The 23,781-nt window shown below is 38.6% G+C and overlaps 2 protein-coding genes across 3 annotated transcripts; one reads left to right on the top strand and one right to left on the bottom strand.

Annotated features, from left to right (window-relative positions):
• Nucleotides 1-4,913: 4,913 nt before the first annotated feature.
• LOC121261132 (NADP-dependent malic enzyme) lies at nt 4,914-10,500 on the top strand. Of its 2 annotated transcripts, none has more exons than XM_041163319.1 (19): nt 4,914-5,419; nt 6,178-6,298; nt 6,401-6,475; nt 6,812-6,964; nt 7,054-7,158; nt 7,300-7,365; nt 7,644-7,739; nt 7,837-7,908; nt 8,011-8,094; nt 8,187-8,285; nt 8,605-8,652; nt 8,730-8,783; nt 8,940-9,038; nt 9,132-9,221; nt 9,335-9,412; nt 9,551-9,625; nt 9,717-9,807; nt 9,963-10,091; nt 10,176-10,500. In XM_041163319.1, exons 1-19 carry the CDS (start codon nt 5,262-5,264, stop codon nt 10,262-10,264), a joined length of 1,782 nt encoding a protein of 593 aa, XP_041019253.1. In that variant the 5' UTR covers nt 4,914-5,261; the 3' UTR covers nt 10,265-10,500. The 2 variants fall into 2 exon arrangements, with proteins under 2 accessions (XP_041019253.1, XP_041019255.1); XM_041163321.1 differs by lacking the exon at nt 4,914-5,419 and adding an exon at nt 5,597-6,041 and having other exon boundaries at nt 6,812-6,962; nt 7,052-7,158.
• A 311-nt stretch (nt 10,501-10,811) lies between these two features.
• Nucleotides 10,812-21,448, bottom strand: LOC121261133. Its single transcript, XM_041163322.1, is given in 11 exon segments — nt 10,812-10,931; nt 10,934-11,028; nt 11,961-12,124; nt 12,257-12,462; nt 12,960-13,539; nt 13,666-13,767; nt 19,815-19,880; nt 19,982-20,094; nt 20,270-20,347; nt 20,453-20,535; nt 21,091-21,448. Coding segments are annotated over 11 exon segments (1,656 nt in total). The 5' UTR covers nt 21,222-21,448; the 3' UTR covers nt 10,812-10,893.
• Nucleotides 21,449-23,781: the final 2,333 nt, after the last annotated feature.

Here is a 23,781-nt window from a genome sequence, read left to right as displayed (position 1 = left end):
ATTAGGGTTCGGGCAATTATCCATTCAGATTAGACCTAGGTGGGTAAAAAAAAAATTGTATATGCTCAGATCCTATTTTTAACTCGAGCAGGTCCTTTCAACGTCAAAGAGAAGGCTCGATAGACGATTTCACCCAGAAAGTCATGTAAGGTCATGTGGGTCTTGAATGTCTCCAAGTGTTCCAATGAGTCTTCAGATCCGTCATACACCTCCATCTGAGGAACTTTGAATTTGGGTGGAAGAGATACCGCCATGACTCCTGCGTTGTATGGTAGGTCGGTGCTGACGAGGTACAATTGCTTCTCTCCTCTTCTGCTGTGGAGTTCGCAGGGACCTGCTGTGAATCCATGTGCTTGGTGCCACTAGGTTCTCCTCCTCCCACGAACTCCTCATTGGTTCACTTAAGCGCTGCGTTCTTTTGGCAGAGTGCTCTTGTTTCCTCTGTCAACTTCCTTATTGTCTCCTTCATTCCTGCGAGTTTTGCCACCATTCCCTCGTCCTGGTTATCTTCTCCTTGTGTAGTTTGGGACCGTGTTGCTGCCTGCATGCAAAGTACACATTGTTTATGGAAAATATCTCACAAACGACACCACTGTTGATGTTGTGTTTCACAGTCCGAGCAATATTGTAACAGCCAAGCTCACACCACCTGCAACTAAGAGGAAGAAAGGGGGCTTCGGTGACTTCGATGGTTACTCTGATCAAAGTCAGTGAAGAATACTCGAGTGATGGGGAAATCTTAGAGAACTAGAAAAATGGTGAAAGGTTCAGAGAGCATTCCCGTAGAATGGATGGTTGTTATTTATACCTAGTTTGGACCCAACTGCCGAGGGAGATCGTGGTGTGTTAGGTCGTACCTGGTTCAGATCTGCTACCACTTCCCCCCAATCGTGATAGTGTGTCAGGCCGTGGCTCAGACTACCAAAGGAGATCGTGGCGTGTCAGGTCATTCTTGGTCAGACTTGCTGCCACCATCCTGCCGTGGCAGGGTGTTTGATCATGGTCGAGTCGTCTTACGTACCTCCGACAACACGTCGTTGAATGCTAAGTTCCCTGACATACATTGAATGCAACATGTCTCTAGTTTAATGTGCCCACGATCAGACCACCCAGCTGCCTACATTCAGCGACGATAGTCTGCACTATACCTTATGGCAGGCTCAGTAGGTTTACCAAGTCCCGAGGTGGGATTCTTGGCGGTATCGAGCTCAGTACCAAAGCCTTTTCGGAGCTCATGGTTGTGGGCTTGGTACACGGTCTCCCAGTTTGGGCTTCTAGCCTGCTTTGGGTTTTCGCTTGAGAGACCTAGGGTCTTCGTAACTTGATCTCTTTGGGCTTGGCCCCTCTCTTAGAGGGGCTCCCCTCATACATATGATTCGTTAGATCTACTTTATAACAAAATATCATTTTATAATATATTTATTTATCTTGATAAATCTATTGCGTTGCAATCTTGATTTACCTTATATTTAGATATGAAGTTATTATATTCTCAAATTGGTGTGTACGTAGAGCACATTATTCATATCATTTAAATGATAAAATTTGATTTGTAAGATTCAAATTTTAAAATTGATTTTTCAAATCAAGTTATGCTATATAAGTAGCTTACTAGGTGTGTTTTACAAACCGACTTTGAGAATAAAAGTTTTCTTTGTGTTGAGAAGTGGGTTATGTATATTAGTTATGTTAGTGGGTACAATTCATGCTTACGTACCTACGTGGAATTCAATACATAGTACGTGTCTATATATATATATATATATCGAAAATTGCAATGGTGAGCTGAAACTTCAAAGGATATAATTAGGCACGTCTCTTAACCACTTATTTGACGTTTAAGACGGAAGAAATGGGAAAATTTTACTACTGTCGATCGGGTATGAAATGGTGATCGAGTTGAGCCAATATCGTGTACGTTTAAAATCAAAGTTTTCGCCTTCAAGAACGTATCCATCGGGTCATGCATGCATGTGCCTGCATTGTACGTACCGGCAAAAAGACTTAGAAAACTGATCCAAATTCATTCGACTGATCTCTGATCTGTTTAATTAGGAGTAGGCCAGAATGCATAAAATGACTTTGAAGGTTCAAGAACGAATTAAATGATTCAAGAATTACTGCATGACTATACGTAGTCTGTTTATATATATAAATATATATATATATATATATATATATATATTAATGATGGCCTCCAACATTGAATATATACGCAAACTATGGTCCTGTATATGACTTTGAAAGTAAAAACATTATGATATATATATATATATATATATATATAAAAGAAGCAGATCGATCAAGTGGCAAGGTCAAGATGACTAGGTCCAGAACCACTACTGTAGTTTTCAGATGACTCTAAACAATTCTGGCCGAGTCGCCACCAACCATAGCTTACTAAGAAACCCAAAAAGTCAGAAGATCGATTAGTTTCGTTTGAATAGGGTTATGCTACTCAAAATCCCAAACCACATACTATATATATAAAAAATAAAAATAAAAATAAAAAACCAGATCGGTGAGTACTTTGAAAATATTTTGACACCATTTAGAAAGTAGTTTACATTTGTCTCCAATTTGGCACCCATTAACTAGCTAATTTATAAATAATGTTCTGAATTTTAGGAATGACGAGAGTTCTCAAAACTGCAGATTTTTAGTATTGATTCTAACCTCTGTACGTAGTTATGATTTATATAGATAAACTCAGCTGCATGTATGATTGAATGAGCCAACGACGTTAAAGAGTTAGTTAAATATATATTTCAAAGGGTTGTAACTTGGAATTGGGAGATCATTCTTTGGGTAAATTGATCATTCGTACCCCAAAATCGACGTAAGTACTAAACAAGTTATGGTCATCAATGGGAAAGACACATGCATTGACCTCGGCGTCAATCCCGGATGAAAGAAGAAGAGAAAAAAAAAAAAAAAAAACCAAAACCTCATCTAAGAACCAATTTGGATAGTAAGATAAGATGATATATTTTAGACGAAAATTAAAGTTGAATAAAATATTATTAGAATATTATTTGTTAATATTATTATTATTTAAAAATTTAAAATAGTTGAATTATTTATTATATTTTATATAAAAATTTAAAAAAATTATAATAATAAGATAATATGAGATGAGATAAAATCGTTTATATATCTGAACAAAAATAAATTAGGTATCAACAAATGGCCAGCACCAAAAAACGGACTTTGACTTTGACAAGTTATGGAGCTTCTTTGTATTGTATGCAGGAGAAAGATACATCATACACAAATCATTTTTACAAGTACATTAATTCCTCACAAAAAACGTGAGGAATATTTTTATAAAATAATTATATAAATAATTTTAATTTTAAATATAGTTGTAATAATGACTGTAGGATAATAATAATTATTTATACAACAATTAAACTAAAAAACTACTTTAAAAATAATAAAAATTAATTGGAAACAGGGAGGGAGGAGGCCCGTGGGGTCCATCCTTCGAGAAGACGGAAGGGTGAGTGACCCCGGGATGAGCCTCCCCCTGGGCGACGAGATGTGTATGCAGTAAGCCAGGTGCCTCGACAAGACTAATGTGAAAACGGTGTCAACTTTTTGTCTTAGACCCCTCGATATATATATATATATATATATATATATATATATATATATATATCTATTTGAATGGATTTCAAGGGTCTTTTAAAAAAGATGACTTTTGACCATCTTTTGCTGTTCTTGATAGATAAAATGGTGTGGAAGTCTAGATTATATTATAAAAATATATATAAAAAAAAATTCTCATAGCTAGTAAGCGTAAACACCCAAACATGATTTTTCTTGGATGCAAACAAAACATTATAGAATTTTTAGAGTTAAAAGTAAACTTTTTTTTTTTTTAACATCACCACTTCATCTCATTTCATTAAGAAATTACTGAGCATAGCTCATTACATGGTTTTTCTATTTCTACTATAGATACTAACTCATTAGGAATTTCTTCCATCTAAAATCACTCATCTCTCTGCATAGCTCTCTTTGCCAACATATGTGCTATACTATCACCTTCTCTGAAGATGAATTGTACAGACCAAGTAGGCCTATGTGATAGAACCTTTTTAATATCTAGTACTTATTAATCTATCCCCCCCACTATAAACATCATTACTGTTCACTGCTTTTGCGTAAACTTGGATATAATTTTAATGGGCCATGACGGACTAAGATTATCATTTAATAGCAGCTAATATATCTTTCCGAAAGTCAGATTATTTATTTTCTGAGCTGTGGGCTGTTGCCTCCTTCGCCAGCATGCCGGATCTGACCAAACAACAAAACGAAGACATTCAATTTCAAGAACATACAAACCGATCCTCCGTGGCGCTATCCTTACCGTACACGTCCTGATCAACACCCTTACCACCGACTCTCAATGTGAAAAGCATTTCGTGGGAAACGGCTTGAGAGTTAAGACTTTATGTAACCCCAAACCTGCAAGTCACTCGAGTTGTTAATTTGATTAAATTTTTAACTTTCGGGATATAACATTTTATTACGTTTCTGAGTTTGACGTTCACGGTAGTTTATTCTATCGATATTGACCAGATATAAAATTTTCAGCCTATAGGTCGTTCCTTAAATAAATTAAACTCTTGATGTAATCATTACTCTAATACCAATCATTAAATATTCAACCATAAGAAAAAACACATTTACAACGTACACCCATTTTTTCTCCCAAGAGACAAGAGAGAACACAAATAGAAACACACGGCAGTGACACCACGCCAGCACCCGTCCCTTTCTATCAGCCTGGTTATTCTCTCTCTCGACTTTACGCGGAACCGAGTCTCCGACTCTCCCGTCATAAGTATAACGCGGAATAATATTTATTTTGCCTGCCCTTTCACGTTCCTTCATCATGATATTGGTGGAAAGACACTGTATATTATTCTGGCACGCACAAGAAAACATAGCAACTTTATAATCTCAATTCCCCTGTAATGTAAACTAGGAAAGAATCAAAGTAAAATAATATGATCTTGATCTGGGTTCGTTGAACAGAATTAAACACGCGTGTAGTCCACGTTATTCTCTTTCATCTTGAAATCCAACTCCTTTATTTTCAACCCCACATGCAACGACACAACTAAACAAGAGAAAAAGAGAGGAAACCGAGGATATAAAAGGAGGGTTGCGGTTTTTCGTTTCTGCAAAGCTTTCTGCTTGTTATTTTGACTCTCTGTTGGTTTTGGGTATCGGAGGAGTTAACATTGATGGATAAGACAATGAAGGAGATGAGGAACGGTACTGGTGATTCAGTGATGGATGTGGAGGGTAAGTCTGGTTTTGGAGGGGGTGTTGAGGACGTGTACGGTGAGGATAGTGCCACAGAGGATCAGCCTGTCACTCCCTGGACTGTCTCAGTTGCAAGGTGAGAATGAGACGCAGAGATGAATGGCAGTAATATGTCGTTACTGTTTTATTTGTTTGCATGCATTTTGATTTAAATTGTTTTTCTTTGTAATGTTTGGCTGTTTTGTCTGTCTGCACATATATGGGACTTCGATTTTTGACACTTTTGTCGATGGTTTACTTAGATCTCCTTAGAATTTATTTTTTTCTCACTTCTTTTGATGGATTCTTTAATTATTTCTTCCTGCCAAAGGAAAAAAATACCGATTTTAATTTCTCCATTGTTTGCATTAAGAAAAACGACCAAAGATTTTGATTGATCTGGCAAAGCTTTTCATTTGGTCGTTTTATGCAAATATTGTTTTGTAGTTGGACTTTCTGATGAGCAAGTGAGAGCATAAAGTCTACGAATCGAATGCAAGATAAATCTTGATGAGAAATTGGTTTTGGAAAAAAAGTGCCTTCGATCTCTGTTCTGATGGATGTAGGCATGTAGCCATCACCTGAGAAGACCTTAGTTTTTTTCTTTTCATTTTTTCAAAAATGTGATCTGATCTCTATTCATTTCACCTTCATTTTCATACTTTCCTCGCAATTTTCTCTCCAGAATTTTAAAGTACATGGACTGGCCGTCCTTAATGGTGCTTACTTATCCCAATCATTCTGATTTTTGTTTCTTCTGTGCCTTTTCATTTCTTGCTTGATAATGGTATAAAGAACCGGAACGATCTTGCAAAAGTTGATTTTTTTTATTTTTTAATGACTGAATGTTTTCAGCGGGTATACCTTGCTGCGGGATCCACGCCACAACAAAGGGCTTGCCTTCAACGGGAAAGAGAGAGATGCTCACTACTTGCGAGGTCTTCTGCCTCCATCAGTGCTTTCTCAGGAGCTTCAGGTTACTTAAATGATCTATTTACAATCAGTGCTTAACACCATAATGGTCATTGTTTTGGTTTTGGTTTTGCTAATTGGATAATTTGTGCTTATTGCTTTTTAGGAAAGGAAGTTAATGCACAATCTTCGCCAATACAAAGTTCCATTGCAAAGGTACATGGCCATGATGGATCTTCAGGTAATTTTTCATTTGCCTAATTCACATTGGTTTTAGAACAGTCAAACATACCTGAGACAATGAACGATGCTCTTCAGTATTTTAAAATCAATCCAAATCAAGTCACAGAAGGGGCTTTAATTTTCAATTGTTAAACCACGGTTTCCTCTTGATTCAAGTTGATTTTCTCTTGCCCCCTCTCCCTCGAGGCCCTACTCTTGAGGATGTAATTTGGATCAAGATTTGTCTTTGTGATTTAAATCTGGAAATGAGTGGTGCTAATCTTGTTTCATAGGTGCTAAAAATATTTAAGCAACTCCTACTGAAGCTCTGTTTTAACTTTGTTGTGTTCTCCAGGAGAGAAATGAAAGGCTGTTTTACAAGCTTTTGATCGATAATGTTGAGGAACTGCTTCCAGTTGTGTACACTCCAACTGTTGGTGAAGCTTGCCAGAAATATGGAAGCATTTTTAGGCATCCACAGGGACTTTACATCAGTTTGAAAGAGAAGTATAATTTCTGAAGGCATTTTTTGTTTTTAATCTTCTGCACAGCATTCATTGAACCAAATAATGATGAATGGTCTGTCAATTTTTTCAGGGTAAGATTCTTGAAGTCTTGAAAAATTGGCCGGAGAAGTCTATTCAAGTTATTGTCGTGACTGATGGTGAGCGTATATTGGGGCTTGGTGATCTTGGCTGCCAGGTATGGTACTACATCTGATTCAGTTTGAATTTGATATCTATAAAGATAAATTATGCGTTGGATTTCATTTAATCTCTATTTCTTGGCTTTCTGTTGAGTTTTTAAGCAACTTCTTTGACATGATTGTTTCATGTTTATCAGGGAATGGGGATTCCTGTCGGAAAACTTTCTCTGTATACAGCGCTCGGAGGAGTACGTCCTTCAGCAGTAAGCCCTCTTCCAACTGCTCTCCCTTTTGTTTCATGGACTTTCACATTGTTTGTTCTTATGTTATTTTAAACTAGATTCTCGTAATCGTGAGTTTAAGACATTATATGGCCACACTTCGCTCTGACGATGCAGTTCGATTAGCTCCTCTTGTGGAGACTTGAAAGTTTTGTTACTTCAAATAGAACTTAATTAGTTGTTTTATCAAAAGGTTGACAAATTAATAGGACCTTTTTAATTATAACTTTCAAAGTAACTTTTCTATTTATTGTCTACAGTGCTTGCCTATAACCATCGACGTTGGCACAAACAATGAGCAGCTGTTGAAGGATGAATTTTACATTGGGCTCAGGCATAAAAGGGCAACTGGGCAGGTTTCATGATATTCTTGTCTCCTTTCCATCTCAGTTAACTGCTTTTTTTTAAATATATTATTATAGAGCTAGGTGGTTTTTCTTTCTTTTGATTTAGGAATATGCAGAGCTTCTAGACGAGTTCATGAATGCGGTTAAACAGAACTACGGGGAGAAGGTTCTAATACAGGTCTTTATCATTTTTCAACCAACTGTTTCGTACTTCTTTAAAGTTTTGAGTTTTGTTCACATGGCTATCCTGTTATCTTAATGTTTAACTTTTCTTCCCCAGTTTGAGGATTTTGCTAATCATAATGCATTCGAGCTGCTGTCACGATACCGTTCATCTCATCTCGTCTTTAATGATGATATACAAGTAAGGCGTTCAGAAACTTTTTGACTGCTAGCCATTTTGTTTTCAATTTGGTAATGTTTCTCTAAAGTATAACCCCTTCCAATTTGATTCAGGGCACAGCATCTGTGGTATTATCAGGGATTATAGCAGCCCTGAAATTAGTTGGTGGAAGCTTAGCTGACCACACTTTCTTGTTCCTCGGTGCCGGAGAAGTGAGGCTCAAAATCCATCTACCTTTGAAGCTTTTTTTGTTTTTGTTCCCTCCTTTTTATTGTGGATTCTTTTTCTTTCATTGCTGAAACTAAGAACAAGCTGAAAATCATAATTCAATTGTTTCACTCTTGTTGGATTTACCTTCTTTAGTCTTCATCCAAAATTTCAAGCAACGTTTAACTAGATGAGCCCACGCTTTCCTTCTTGTTGCTTTTCTGATCCCTTCATCTATGTATACATCACAAATGGTAACAGCTATTCTTATTAATGTTCATACATACACTACTGGTTCTCACTTTTGTCCCTTGTCTATTGAAGGCTGGAACCGGTATAGCGGAGCTCATAGCACTTGAGATGTCAAAGCAGGTATGAACTTCTCCATCTAAACCATTTTATGTTTTATTCAGCAAATAATCAGTCATTGAGTTTTATTTTCCTCACAGACAAAAGCTCCACTAGAACAAACCCGCAAGAAGATTTGGCTTGTGGACTCAAAGGTAAGAGGAACCTCATCTGAAGTTCATGCCTGGCAAGGAAAAAATAGTTTTTCTGTTTTTTTTCTTCTTCTTCTTGTTGGCATTTTTCCTATATCCTGTTTGCCTCTTCTTTTCTTCTTTATCTCGCTTGTAACGAGTCTGCTAAGTTTGTTGCAGGGACTGATTGTTAGCTCCCGTAGGGAGTTACTTCAACACTTCAAGAAGCCTTGGGCTCATGACCATGAACCTGTTAAGGGGCTCTTGGATGCTGTCAAGGTGCGAAAATGTCTCGGATAATGCTTTATCTTTAGTAAGGGACCTACGATAAGGAATTTTATGTCATCTTACATCATGATTCCAATGTACCAGGCAATCAAGCCTACGGTTCTGATAGGATCGTCCGGAGTGGGAAAGACTTTTACAAAGGAGGTTGTGGAGACCATGGCATCTTTCAATGAGGTTCTCTTCCCCGCTCAATCTAATATATTTATATAATTTAACAGGAGTTGAAATTGATGCTAATTATCCCAAAAAAAAGAGTCTGACATTGGCTTTCGATGATTGGCTTGTAGAAACCTCTGATTTTAGCCCTTTCCAACCCAACTTCACAGTCTGAGTGTACTGCTGAAGAAGCTTATGCATGGAGCGAGGTAAAACTCTCTTTTTCTTACGTTCTAAATTCAAGCTCCTCATTAATTGAATTTTGACCATTATTAGGCATAGAGCTGGAAATAGCATCACTCTTTTTTTTTTTTACCATCATAACTCTGTCCTCTGTGAATATACAGGGCCGAGCGATCTTTGCCAGTGGAAGCCCATTCGATGCTGTTGAGTATGGTGGGAAGGTTTTTGTGCCCGGCCAGGTCCAAAACTTTATTATCATGCTATCCTAAATGAATCGATTCACATCAAATTTACATGGATATTAAGTGCTCACTAATTCATTTCATTCAGGCCAACAATGCTTACATCTTTCCTGGTCTTGGTTTGGGTTTGATCATCTCTGGTGCAATTCGAGTGCACGATGACATGCTTCTGGCAGCCTGTAAGTACATCTATGATGCATATATGTGGTTGGATGGTGTCTTTTAGCTCATGTATAAAATAGCTCATTACCTTTTTCTGTTTGTTTTGTATGAACGGTATGGGAAGCTAGTTTCATGTTTTAAACTATTCTCATATTTCCTCCTCTTCCAACAGCGGAAGCTTTGGCTGCACAAGTGACACGGGAAAACTTTTATAAGGGGCTGATTTACCCACCATTCTCCAATATCAGAAAGATATCTGCCCACATTGCTGCTAATGTCGCTGCCAAGGCATATGACCTCGGTGAGTTTCTTTCTCATATGTTCAGCCCAAACAAAACTTTCCTGCAACTTTTTAACATTGCTGTATAATCTGATTGCTGTATAGGTCTTGCTTCTCGCCTCCCTCGACCCAAGGATCTTGTTAAGTATGCAGAGAGCTGCATGTGCAGCCCAATTTACCGTAGCTATCGTTGAAATCCCTCCATTTTGTAATCGGCAATTTCCCTGAGATTCTAACTTTTTGTTTCCTTTTTCGTTTTTTGCCAGTGATTGGTTTTCCTTTAGTCCTCGAGTTCATAAATTACAGTTTATATCTGGATAACGAGTATCTTGTTATCCATTTTCTTCAAAGATAAAGAGGGAAATAAGCGATTTTTACTCCAGAATAATGACAATGTATTATGATTATATACCTGATGCCTATTGACTGATGTGTGTGGGACTGCCAATTCGGGCTCAACATGGGTGTGGCACAAATGTTCGATGAATACAACAAAAATTTGTTCCATTGGATGGTTTTAAGTTGATGTTAGAAATTAAATTAAATTAGATTTCTGAAAGAATGACTTTAGCTTGTAACATGCTTACCATCACATTTTCGCACCCAAATCTTGGGGTAATACATTTCAACAAAAATTACATGTTCCTAGGTATATGCTATCAGCTGAAAGTGTAAGGACGCATCGAACAAATTTTAACAGAGAGATTGACCCAAGCCATATACAATAATCTCACTTAGTAGTGACTGGAAAATTTGTTCTCTTATAAAGGGGGAAAAAAAAAAGTGACTAGAAAATTCAGAGAAGCACCTCAACATTTCACTGTTACTGCATGTCATCAGCAACTTGAGAACTCCTAATCCCCAAAACAATCTTGGCTTCAACTTCTTATTTGTGGCAGTGAATAGCCAACCCATTTGGGTTTCACAAGTGGCACAGTTGGTGATCGTCCATGCATACCTGCAAAAATTTGTAAATTGTCAACTTTGCATCTATCATAGAACAGATTAAGGCCTCGTTCGTTTTCACATCTCTCAACTTATCTCATCTCATTTCATCTAATCATTACAACTTTCTCAAATTCCCACACAAAATAAAATCAACAATTCAACTTTTTTAAATCCCAAAACAAAAATAATTTTAAAAAAATATATTCTAACAATATTTTATTCAACTTTTAACTTTAATCTCAACTCATTTCATCTGCGAAAACAAACGAGGCCTAATTCTACATCTAGAGTTCTGAATTAAATATTTCCAAAAGTACACAGTTTCATCACAATTTACTTGTGGAAATAGCATTTTTAATGAATGTTAAAGCACTTAGCATCTTGTTTGTCCCAGACAAATACACAGTGGGAAAAGACAGTGCTAATAAGGAGCTATAAGTTACACGCGGTGCAGAAAAAAGATATATGATAGCATACTAATATTTGAAATTTGGAAGAGACCATGTGATTGCATTCTGATTGGTTGACAGGTCTAAAGGAATCATCGAAAGAGCCACTGAAATGCCATCGACAAGCATGGCGTTACTCAAAGTAGAAATCAGAGGGGTTGTGTGATGGAAAAGTGTCACAGAGGCACCATAAAACAAAAAACCACAGCAACATAACGAAAATCATACACAAGATAAAATCATGACAGTCAAGGTCCAAAGCATGCACATTCATCCTGGAAAGCATTGTGCATATATGGCTACTGGGAAAAAAAGCAAGCAACAATGGTGGGGGACTCAATGTCAATACATTCAGTACCAAGCTTCCCTGCTTGCTTCTAAGGTTTCAGGCACATGGCACAATCACTTGCTTATGAAGGGTGACATTGCCCAAGTAGATTTCTTCAAACAAATCACTGGGACATAAGAACAAAAAGAAAAGGTAAGTCCATACTCAGGAAACCAGCTGTATTCTAAATGCGGTCGCCCCCTTTGCGCTAAGCCATTTGCTCTGTAGAGTGTCATTATTTCATGCACATAACCGTGAGGGTTCACATAAGCACCAAGAGGACCTTCACTGGACATGACCAGCATATCACTCCGCCTTGCAATTACAGTCTGCATCATTGCATCAAAGTAAAAGGCAAGAATGGAAGAGTTGCTGCATATCCAGTTAGCAACAGCAAACACAGAGAGAGAGAGAGAGAGAGAGAGAGAGAGAGAGATGTTTGGACAAGGATGATATATGACCTGACAGTTTTTACACTGAATAAGATTGACACTCTCAAGTAACTCAATTTCACGGCGCAATCTATATGAAATTCCATCAATCTCTAGGAGCTCCTGCCTTGTAAATTCAGAAACAGGGATTTTACTGGCAATATGAAATGACAAAATATCGGGTTTCCGAACAAGGCCATCCATGCTGGGTGCCCCAACTATCCTTTTCCACATATCTGCAAAAATAAGTGTGGAAACACAAGTATCATTAACTGAAAAATGAGTAGACAAGGTCCAAACTTTTCTTTTTGATAAGTAGACAAGGTCCAAACTTATTGGCCTAAAGGCATCGCAAACAGGAAGAAATCATCGGTTTCAAAATATCTGAAAACTTTACACTGCAATTTTCCACCTAAACCAAGCATCCAAAGCTAAAATACCCTGGACTAAATGAGGATTTCTTTTCAGATGTTATTCTTACTCATCTAAGATTAACAAGGTTGGTTCTACAAAATTCAAGATTTTTTAGCAGATTTGATTCTTTTCATGAATTAGAAAATTCGTCTTATACCTTCACAGACAAACTACAGAAATGTTTATAATAGTTTCAACCACATTAGTGTCCTTAGACTTAAATTACAAAAACATTAGTGTCTTATGCTATTCAAATGGATGAACTTAAAGCGAAAGGCAAAAAGAATATATGGGGGCATGAAAAGTCAAGGTAAATCACCTGCAGCCCTTTCAGCAAGGCTATAGGAGTCATACATACGGTAAACCCAGTAGGGCCAGAATGCTCTTGGAGCTCTGCGAACGTTGTTGAAGTCTGTTTTTTCCCAACAATGGTCTGGCTCTTCTCTTTTGCAAGATTGCCTTCCTGAAGTTGAGCTATTTCCCAATCCCAACTCAGCAATTCCTATTTGCTTCTTGTGGTCTGCATGCAATGATCCCATGGACTCAGAGTCATTCAGGGAAGGCCTTCTAAATTGTAGGTCTGACCCACACAAGAACTTGTCATCATCACTACTAGTTGATTCATCCATTATATCACACCCATTAGAAGAATAAACTGCAGAATGGTGGATTGTCCTTTCTACAGGGGAGAGTGCACTCTCAAAGCTTCCTTCGGAGTTTGAGTCTGAAACATTTTCCTCATCTCTAGATTGATGCAATTTAGCATGAGAAGCATGTAAAGGCAGTGTACGTGAGGCTACATGGCTCCGAAGATTACTAAATGGAGTCAATTTTCCAAATGCATCACGTGGTGTCCTTAATGGTTGATCCTCCTGGATAATTTGGACCTCCCCGCATGGCTAAAAAGATGACAAATTCGCCAAATAAGCTCTTACAGTTAGACATATCGGAAAAGATAAAACAGAAATAGTATTCAAGCCTAACAATATCCTTTTTTGGGTAAGTAGATGTAATATCATCCTAACCACTGCTTCCACATCAATCCAACGTTTCCTTAAACGAAATCTCTGCTGCCCACGAGTAACCACATTCAGAGAACCATCCTCTAACCGACGGTATTGCCGAATCTGTAAAAAGTGAGTTCAACGAGTTTAAGCTATTTGCATTAATAATGTATCAAACACTAGACCCCAAAATCTAGCACTCCCAATGAAGAAGACCACAGGCATAAAACTTCTCTAGCTCATATTAAAAGAGGCACTTTGCTAGCAGGCTTATAACTTTTTTTTTTTTTGGGGGGGGGGAGTGACTTAATGAAGAATTGTGTTTGAAATTTGATTGGATATAAATGGACAAAACATGTTATATTGCAATTCTTATACGTGTATATAAATAAGATCTGCATACATATACTCTGATGAGTCCTTGCAATACGTGATTGTATAATCTATCGTCTACCATATTCTCTCCGTACACTTTCAAGAAAAAATATTCTCGTTGTTCCTGTCGTCTATGGTGCTAAATTATTAGCATAGTAGACTGGTGATGGCGATGGGCCATACTAAGGAGTTGATCATAGACTCCAAACGTTTTACTTTCGTGAAAGAGGGGGGTGGTTTGACCATTATAGAGAGGGGTTGGAGGGTGGTGGCTAAGGTAGTGTTGGGACCATCAGCAATACAATGGCTGGCGAAAGCGATGGAGGCGTGCACAAAGGAAGAAAAAAGAGATTATTATACCACAGTCCGGGAAGGCAGCCGTAGTTTCATAGCCCAACATTGTTCGAATGCTAGAGGGAGATATATGGCGGTGGTAGAATATGGAGGTGGAGGGAGGAAGAACTTCATATTTGTTCCTGAGGAAGAGGGTAGGGGCTAGAACAGAATGGGAGAGGCGTTGAGGGACTGTTTCTTGGATAGAAATACACACAGTGATGGGCAAGGGAAAGAGAAGGTAGTCATGGCTCAGCCATTGAAGCACTCATACAGGGAGGCGTTAAGGGTGGAACAGCCACCTGTGTCTCGGTTTGGGAACGTTGACAGGCTGGGTCAGAGTGGCGTGTTTTCAGGACAAGAGACTGACAGAGGGGTGCATCTAGTACAGTGGTAAAGTGGTGGTAGCAAAGGGGGCATAGCAGAGGGAGAGAACATGAATATCTTACTGGAAGCCAAGACGCAACTTGCAGATCTGCAAAACAAAATAGTGGTTAATTAGGAAGGAAATGGCGTCTTATAACATGGGTCCAAGAGGGGCTTTCCCTTCGGGAGCTGAGCTTGTGGGTGCCGGGCATCAAATAGGTGGCACGAGCCCAAATTCCCAAAGCCTTTTGATAACGGGCAAGGGGGATTTCAATTCGGACAAGTGGTATTGGGCCATAGCGGAAGTGGGCTTAGTAAGGCCGTTTCAAAAAACAATAGTTGGAGGATCCGTTTGGAGAGTGACCTGAGACCCATCTCCAATGGAAACTCAACTCGCGTGCTGAGACCACCATCGGAAGCTGTGAGGTTCACGGTGGGCCCTTTGCCAGTGGCCCAGACAGCGCCGGCAAGGGTGGTGGATCAGTTCCCTCTTTTGCGCAAAACAGAAAAAGATTTTCCGATGATGGGTAATGAACAAAGAGTTACCGATGGTGCAAATTGTCCTTTCGCAGTGAGATTCAAGGTGGGTCCTTCCACGGTGGCTCAGACAGCGCCGACGATGGTGGTGGAGCAGATTCTCCCTTCGCGTGAACTGGAAAAATTGATGCAACCAGTCAATTTTTTTCTAGATGGGCCTGTCGGTACACAAAACTTGCCGATAGAGACCTTGGACTTTATATCGACATAGTTTGAACAGTGCCGAGAGGTAGACAGTGCCGAGGGACTTTCGTAGAGGTCTACAGAGCCCAGCAAGAAGGTACTAGAAGGAGGGGCTATGAGGATTGTAGAACTTGGGGAAGACAATGTAGTAGGGATATCGCAGAGTATCACGAAGACTAGTGCTGACATAGTCTTGGTTCCTAAAACTGGTGAGCACTTTCCCTACTGAAAATGAGATGGTCAATATGGTTAATGAGGTTGAATGGGAAGGACGGAATCTGTTTGGAAGGGAGGGAGAAACAGGTGTTAGAGAGCCATTCCCATTAACGTGTTTGTTTCCTAATGAGTTTGAAATCTCTGAATGGGTATTCAAAATGGTCAAGGATATTCAACATGTGGTGGGAATGGAGAGTGTGGGGTATGAAGAACAATTTATGGCCCTTCTCACAGCCATTGAGGTAGGCCATTCTCAATCCAAGAAATCTGGTTCCAAGAAGCAAAGGGAACTTAACAGATTAAAATGGTCGTTGAATGAGGGTAGCTCAAGTCGTGATAGGAGCAAAGGGAAGGGTACACATGTTTCTTTATAAAATCAAAAATTGTGTCTTGAAATGTACGCGGGTTGAATGAGATTAATAAATGCCATCTAATAAATAATTTGCTTAGGGACTGGAAAGCGGATATTGTGTGTTTACAAGAAACCAAGTTGAAATTGGTATCTAGAGAAATAGTGAGAAGTGTGTGGTGCTGTCCATATGCGGAATGGGTATATTTGGCTTCAAATGGGGCATTGGGTGGGATACTAATGATGTGGGATAAAAGGGTGGTAGAAAAAATGGAGTTTGTTGGGGAATACACAGTGGCGTGTTCCTTTAAGATGGTGGAGGATAATTTTTTATGGGCGTTTGCAGGTATATATGGACCAAATGATGACAATATCAAACATTGTTTGTGGGAAGAACTTGCGGGAGTGTACAGCTGGTGGGACCTTCCCTGGTGCATAGGTGGTGATTTTAATGTGGTAAGATTTCCTAGTGAGAGGTCTGGTAATAGTCGGATTTGTCTTGCCATGACAGAATTTTCAGATTGCATCTTTGATTTGAATCTGGTGGATCTCCCACTGATAGGTGGCCTTGTACCTGGTCGAATAGTCAAATGTAGTCTGGATAGATTCTTATTATCGCCAGGTTGGGAAATTCATTATCCGGAGGTATGTCAGAAGAGATTACCGCGACTATTTTCGGATCACTTCCCCATTTTATTGGATGGAGGTGGTATCCAAGGAGGCCGTCGCTATTTCAAGTTCGAAAACATGTGGCTCAATAGCAAAGGTTTTGTGGAAAGGGTAAGGCAGTGGTGGTCTTCATATTAGTTTTTTGGTACCCTCTCTCATATAGTTGCAAGCAAACTAAAAGCTCTAAAGAATGATTTAAAGTTTTGGAACCTCCAATCTTTTGGAGATATAAGGGTATAAAAGAGATCCAGGATGGAGGAATTACAGAATATTGAGAAGATCACTGAAGTTAGAGCTCTCACCGTAGAGGAAGTCTCACGTAAGGCAGAACTTGTCTCAGAGTTGGAAAAAGTATTATCATTGGAGGAAATCTCATGGCGTTAGAAGTCTAGGGCACTTTGGTTGAAAGAAGGGGATTGAAGTACAAAATTCCATAGAGTGGTTAACTCTCATAGGAGAAATAATACCATTGAAATGCTTAAAATCAATGGTAGTGAAAGCACGGAGGCTTCAGAGATCAGGGAACATGTGGTGACTTTTTATGAAACTTTATTTAGAGAAGGCGAGGGGTGGAGGCCAAAATTAGATGGACTTGGTTTTGATTCTATTGAGTCACAGACATCGTTATGGTTGGAAAAACCTTTTGAGGAAGAGGTGTATGAAGTGGTCAGAGGAATGGCAAAAGATAAAGCACCAGGTCCAGATGACTTTTCACTGGGTTTCTTCCAAACTTGTTGGGAGGTTGTGAAAGATGACATCATGAATGTGTTCCAGGAATTTTTTATGGCGGGGAAGATCAAGAAAAGCCTGAATGCTACATTTTTTGTTATGATTCCAAAGAAGACTAAAGCATCAGAAGGGAAGGACTTTAGGCCAATTAGCCTTATAAATGGGGTATACAAAATAATTTTCAAGGTGCTTGCAAACAGGCTAGGGATGACCATTGGTAAGATAATCTCAAAGCCACTGAATGCTTTTGTAAGGGGTCGCCAAATTTTAGATTCTGTCTTAATCGCCAATGAATGTCTGGATAGTAGGTTAAAGTCTGGTGTTGCAGGGATTATCTGTAAACTAGATATGGAGAAGGCATATGATCATATAAATTGGGATTTCCTCCTGTATTTATTGAAGAGATGTGGCTTTGGAGAGAAATAGTGTAGGTGGATTAGATGATGTATTTCAACGGCAAGATTTTCAGTTTTAATCAATGGCAACCCAGAGGGCTTTTTCAACAGCTCACGAGGTCTAAGATAGGGAGATCCCTTGTCCCCTCTATTATTTGTTATCATCATGGAGGCTCTGAGTAAGATGTTATCGGCAGTGGTCAGTCATGGGTTTTTGTCCGGATTCTTAGTGGGTGATTCGAATAGGGGCTTGATCTCGGTATCTCACCTATTATTTGCAGATGACACACTAATATTTTGTGAAGCAGAGCAAGACCAACTTTGGGCTTTGAAGGCGCTTCTCTTTTGTTTTGAAGCAGCGTCAAGGCTGAGAGTGAATTTTGATAAATCAAAGTTAGTGGCTGTTGGGAACGTCAGTAATTCTCAACATCTGGCTAACACTCTAGGGTGCAAGGTCGCTTCTTTGCCTATGACATATTTGGGGTTACCGTTGGAGGCTGTATCACGGGCTTCAGCTATTTGGGATACAGTTACTGAGAAAATAGAACGGAGATTAGCAGGGTGAAAGAGACTATATCTATCGAAAGGAGGCCGGATGACCCTTATCAAGAGCACTCTTTCTAACTTACCAACATATAAACTGTCTTTATTTCCAATTCCAACTTGTGTGGCGGCGAGAATTGAAAAATTATATTGTGACTTTCTATGGAGTGGATTGGGAGAGAAATTCAAGTTCCACCTTGTTAGTTGGGATAAGATGTGCAGACCAATTTCCTCAGGTGGGTTGGGGATAAAGAATTTGAGAACATTTAGCCGGGCACTTCTTGGAAAATAGCATTGGAGGTACATTATGGAACCGGAAGCTCTCTAGAAACTTATGGTTGATTGCAAATATGGCAGGGTATGAGGGGGTTGGTGTTCTAGCGAAGGGAATGGGTCTTATGGTGTGGGGATTTGGAAACACATAAGATGAGGGTGGGGGGTGTTTTCTTGATATACTAAATTTAGGGTGGGGGAGGGTACTCATATAAAATTTTGGAGGGACACTTGGTGTGGGGAAGAAGCACTCATGGACTCGTTCCCTATGGTTTTCCGAGTGGCACGAGACCAAGAAGCTTCGGTGGCGAACCTCATGGTTCGTTCAGGGGACCAAATCCATTGGAATATTCTCTTTAATAGAGCAGCCCAAGACTGGGAACTAGACAATTTCGAGGCTTTTTTCAGATTAGTGTATACTATGAAGCCGAATGGAAGGTGTGGTGATAAGTTATGGTGGACACCAGCAGGTAAGGGTATCTTCTCAATGCGTTCCTTCTATAAGTCCCTTACCGTACTTCCGAATACTCATTTCCCTTGGAGAAAACTGTGGAGGAATAAGGCACCCCCCAAGGCACTCTTCTTCACTTGGACAGCAGCCCTGGGTAAGATTTTGACTACTGACAATTTACAAAAGCGTAGGGTAATTATTCCTGATTGGTGCTGTATGTGCAAGAAAGCTGGGGAGATAGTGGATCATCTTCTGTTACATTGTGAGACAGCTAGTGCCGTGTGGAATAAAGTGTTCAGTCACATAGGGTTAAATTGGGCGATGCCTACTACTGTGGTGGAATTATTGGCTAGTTGGGTAATACCAGATGGAGCTCCACAAATCAAAGTTGTATGGAAGATGGTTCCTAGCTACATTATGTGGTGTATATAGCGAGAGCGTAATGAGCGGACATTCGAAGATAAGGAGCTTCGAGTTTTATTTTTCCGCATCTTACTGCTTTGGGCTATAGCTGTAGATTTTAATGGCCTAAATGTACATGATTTTCTTGTTTCTTTTACAGCAACTTAGATAGGCCTTAACTCTAGTATAACTTCTTGTGTACTTGGGCTATGCCTATTTTTATTTATACTATCGTTTACCTATAAAAAAAAAAAAAAAAAGATCTGCATACATATAGGTTACATCCCCATCAATTGCAAAAGGAAGAAAAAAAGAAGAAAGAATGAGCTACAAGGTTTTGTAACTATACCTCTGCTGTTGTCCCAATGGTTGCGAACCTTATCCTCCCGTTAGCAGGATCCCTATGAACATGGACCTGAAAAAGTTCCAAGACGTCATCAAAACCTTTAGACAACAGCAAGAAGGAAATCTCAAGGAGTGGTAGAGCAAGTGAAAAGCAGTCAGGAGGCCACCTACCACACCAATTGTATAAGGAGCATCAACCTGGGTCAATGCTTTCTCAACGGCAGCTATAAAAACTGGCTGGATAACTCTTAGAGGAAGGGTGGCCTCTGGGAACAGAACAACTCCTAAGAAACATCAAAAGGATCCCCATTAGAAAAATCAATTAGGGGACAAGAATGAATGAACAGGAATATGAAGGCATCCTCAGCAATGGTGGAGAAAAATTTTAATAGCCACCAGGTAGGTACTGGAACTGAAATTCAATACCTTAATTGTTTAAATAAATAGAAAAGTACTTACCTTCAAGATAGAACAGTGGGAGGTTCAAAATGGCACCACCTTCCAAAAATGCCATCCGACGATGAGTGTCTTCAACCTCTGTCTCATGCAAGTGAGATCAAAATAGCATAAACATTAGAATTTGCCTACCACCAGATGCCACCAATATATGCATATACATTAAGCAGAACACTGTATGCATACCACCAAGATACGTATGTAATGAAGCCAAACAGGTGTTAAATGTAATTTCGCCAGACATGGCAGCACCGCCATAACCACGATCACTTTGGTTCAAAGGAAACATGTGTAAAGAAGTCAGCAACCAATGAAAATAATCAAAACAACGTAAGTGAAATCAATTACAGATCATTATAAAACGGGAGAAAAAGAAGCTATTTAAGCACATCCATCCCCTACTCGTAATTGAGTTCGAGCCAATACGCTATGGATATTAATCTCAAATTTTCCGTATCTATTTATTCAATTCCGTAGCCAAAAAAAAAAACAAAAAGATTTTTAAATCAAACATGGTAATAAATTCTCCTTGACTATGGATATTATTTTGAATTATCATGCATGGTACTGTATTTTCTCCTTTTAAGTGTTAAACTTCGCTAACCAGAACTCTGTCGCTATGACAGCTGTTCTAATTCTTGATACGATTTTCTCGCAAGCCAAACGGCAGGTAAGGAAGTCCAGTTTCACCCGCAAAATAATTCAAACTACGAAATAACCCTAATTAAGTTCCGTACAACATAACAAGATTTGGGGATATGATAGTAAACCGATCAAATTTCAAATAAAAGAAAACCAAACGACGAAGGGGTCGGTGAAATTACGTGGTGACAAGGTCATCGTCGGATGAGCCGTAGAGGTCATCGACCTCTTCGACCTGGAGTTCCTCGAGATCGAGCTCTCGAATCTGCTCCATCTGGTGCCTCTCTATCTCTAGAATGCCATCGTCGTCCATTCCCTTTGGTTGTCACTGTGTTTTAGTTTTTGGCTTCGGATTCTGTCAGAAACAAAGTAGAATTTAATAGCGAGAGCTTTTAAAGCATACCCGCCACTGTGATCATCCCGGCCGGCGGCAAACCTCCTGAAAATTTGGGATTCTTTTCTTTTATTTTCTTTCCCTCCCTCAATTTTCCTTTTCGGCTCTCAAATATTGTTTCTTGCGTCGGGGCAAGTTCGAACCACGGGAAGAGTGATATTATTTAATTATAAATTTATAGGATGGCGCCTTATCCGAATTATTTCATGTAATTATTTTGATTTATAAGTTACAGGATGATAGGAATATTAATTTTTTTTTAACACCATCAAATATTCAATAATTAATATTACGAGATTTTATGCGTTTATCGTTTTATTAAAATTATGTAAATATATAGATTTATTTTTATGAGATTGTATCACTTCTCAAATAAAAAAATTACGAAACAATTTACTCAAATAATAATAGAATGCTTTACTCATGCAAGTGATATTAAAAAAAACTCCAAATAACGGACACAACTACATATACTTCCGCGTCATATACATGCCAAAAAAAAAAATAATAATTAATTAGCTTTGACATGAGGTAGTTAGTTCTGTATGCTCACAGATCATGCATATATATAACGTTGTTCGTGGGCATATAAAATATAATTACTTATATATGATTGAAGAAAAAAATAACACGTACAGGATCGAATGTGTATTCATTTAGGCAATTAGAATTGTGAGGAGGCAATATTATATTTGCCTCAATGGAGTACTCTGCATGCCTTTCATCACCCTATTTATTTCCAAATGTTTTCTGTGATGGTGCAGTACTACTGAGTCTTTGATTTGCCGCCAAATGGACATTTCATGTATTTTATCGTTGTTTCTTCTGTGAGGTGATCATGTAGCCTGATCTGCTGGTGACTGAAATATATATGTATATATATCTGGGTTCAAGTTCAAGTATATTAATGAGTTATTATGTCGAGATTTGACTGCAATATTCATCGAAGTATCATTGATCTCTTCTCTCCATATATATGCCAGCTTATCCGTTCAGAGAAGACAAAAGATCAGGTCTTGAAATCTCTCCTATTATTTTCTTTGCTGTAATGCTAATTATTATATAAACTGGTTCGAAGACCTCACTTTCTGTTGGAGGAGAAAAACTGATATTCTATTCTAGAGGGAGAGAGGAGAGACTATTTCTGAAATTTTTCTAAGTGAATTACTTCTCAAGTGGCTTGCTTTGTGCCAATGCATACATTGGTATTTATAGGCTTGTAGATTCACCTAGCATTTACTCTAATACATGAACTTTCCTAATACAAAATACCCAAGTACATGAATATCTCAAATACATGAAGCTCTAAATACATGAATCACTTATTTCAAGGTGAACCTGGACTTTAGTTCATGAATATACTAAAAAACAACTTTATTTAAGTTTATTATTCAACACCCGCCTTTAAACTTAATTCTTGGTAACTCCGAATAGCATCCGCAACTTGTTAAAAGTATCATACTTGAGAGGTTTCGTAAAAATATCTGCAACTTGATCATGAGTCTTCACAAATTTGACTTGTACTTCATTCTTGACAATGCATTCTCGAAGAAAATGAAATCTTGTATCAATATGCTTGCTTCTATCATGAAAGACCATATTTTTCGCCAATGCAAGTGCCGACTTGTTATCGACAAAAATCTCTGTGGCTTCCTCTTGTGGCATGAGTAGTTCCTTCAATAACCTTCGCAGCCAGATTGCATGACAAACACAAGATGTTGCAGCAACATATTCAACTTCACATGTGGAGAGCGTTACAATTGGTTGTTTCTTAGAACTCCAAGTAAATGCTGCATTTCCCAAATAAAACACAAAACCGATAGTGCTCTTCCGATCATCCAAGTCTCCAGCCCAATCACTATTACTATACCCCACAAGCTCAAATTCATTAGAAAATGAATAAAGAAGTCCATAATCAATAGTACCTTTTAGATAACGTAGAATCCTCTTAGCCGCTTTGAAATGCATTGTGCTTGGTGACTCCATATATCGGCTAACAAGTCCAACTCCATAAAGTATATCGGGTCTTGTGCAAGTCAAGTATCTCAAACTTCCAACAAGACTCTTGAATATTGTGGGGTCTACCTTCTCTCTTCTTCATGCTTGGACAATTTCGCTCTACATTCAACCGGGGTGCTCACGGATTGACTATCTTCCATCTTGAATCTTTTAAGAATTTCCTTTGCAAAACCTTATTGAGAGATAAAAATTCCATCCTCCATTTGTTTGATCTCAATGCCGAGATAATAAGACATAAAATCAATATCGGTCATTTCAAATTCTCTCGTCATAGCTTTCTTAAATTCTCCAAACATGCTTGAATTACTTCCAGTAAAAATTAAATTATCAATATATATGCAAACAAGCAAAATGTCTCCATTTTCACGCACCTTAGCATAGAGTGCATATTTATGCGGGCACTTGGCGAATCCATTCTCCTGAAAATATTTGTCAATTCGACTATTCCATACCCTTGGCA

This window comes from Juglans microcarpa x Juglans regia, chromosome 4D, assembly GCF_004785595.1.
Source record: "Juglans microcarpa x Juglans regia isolate MS1-56 chromosome 4D, Jm3101_v1.0, whole genome shotgun sequence".
NCBI lineage: Eukaryota > Viridiplantae > Streptophyta > Magnoliopsida > Fagales > Juglandaceae > Juglans > Juglans microcarpa x Juglans regia.
This window is presented reverse-complemented; position numbering and strand designations above follow the sequence as displayed.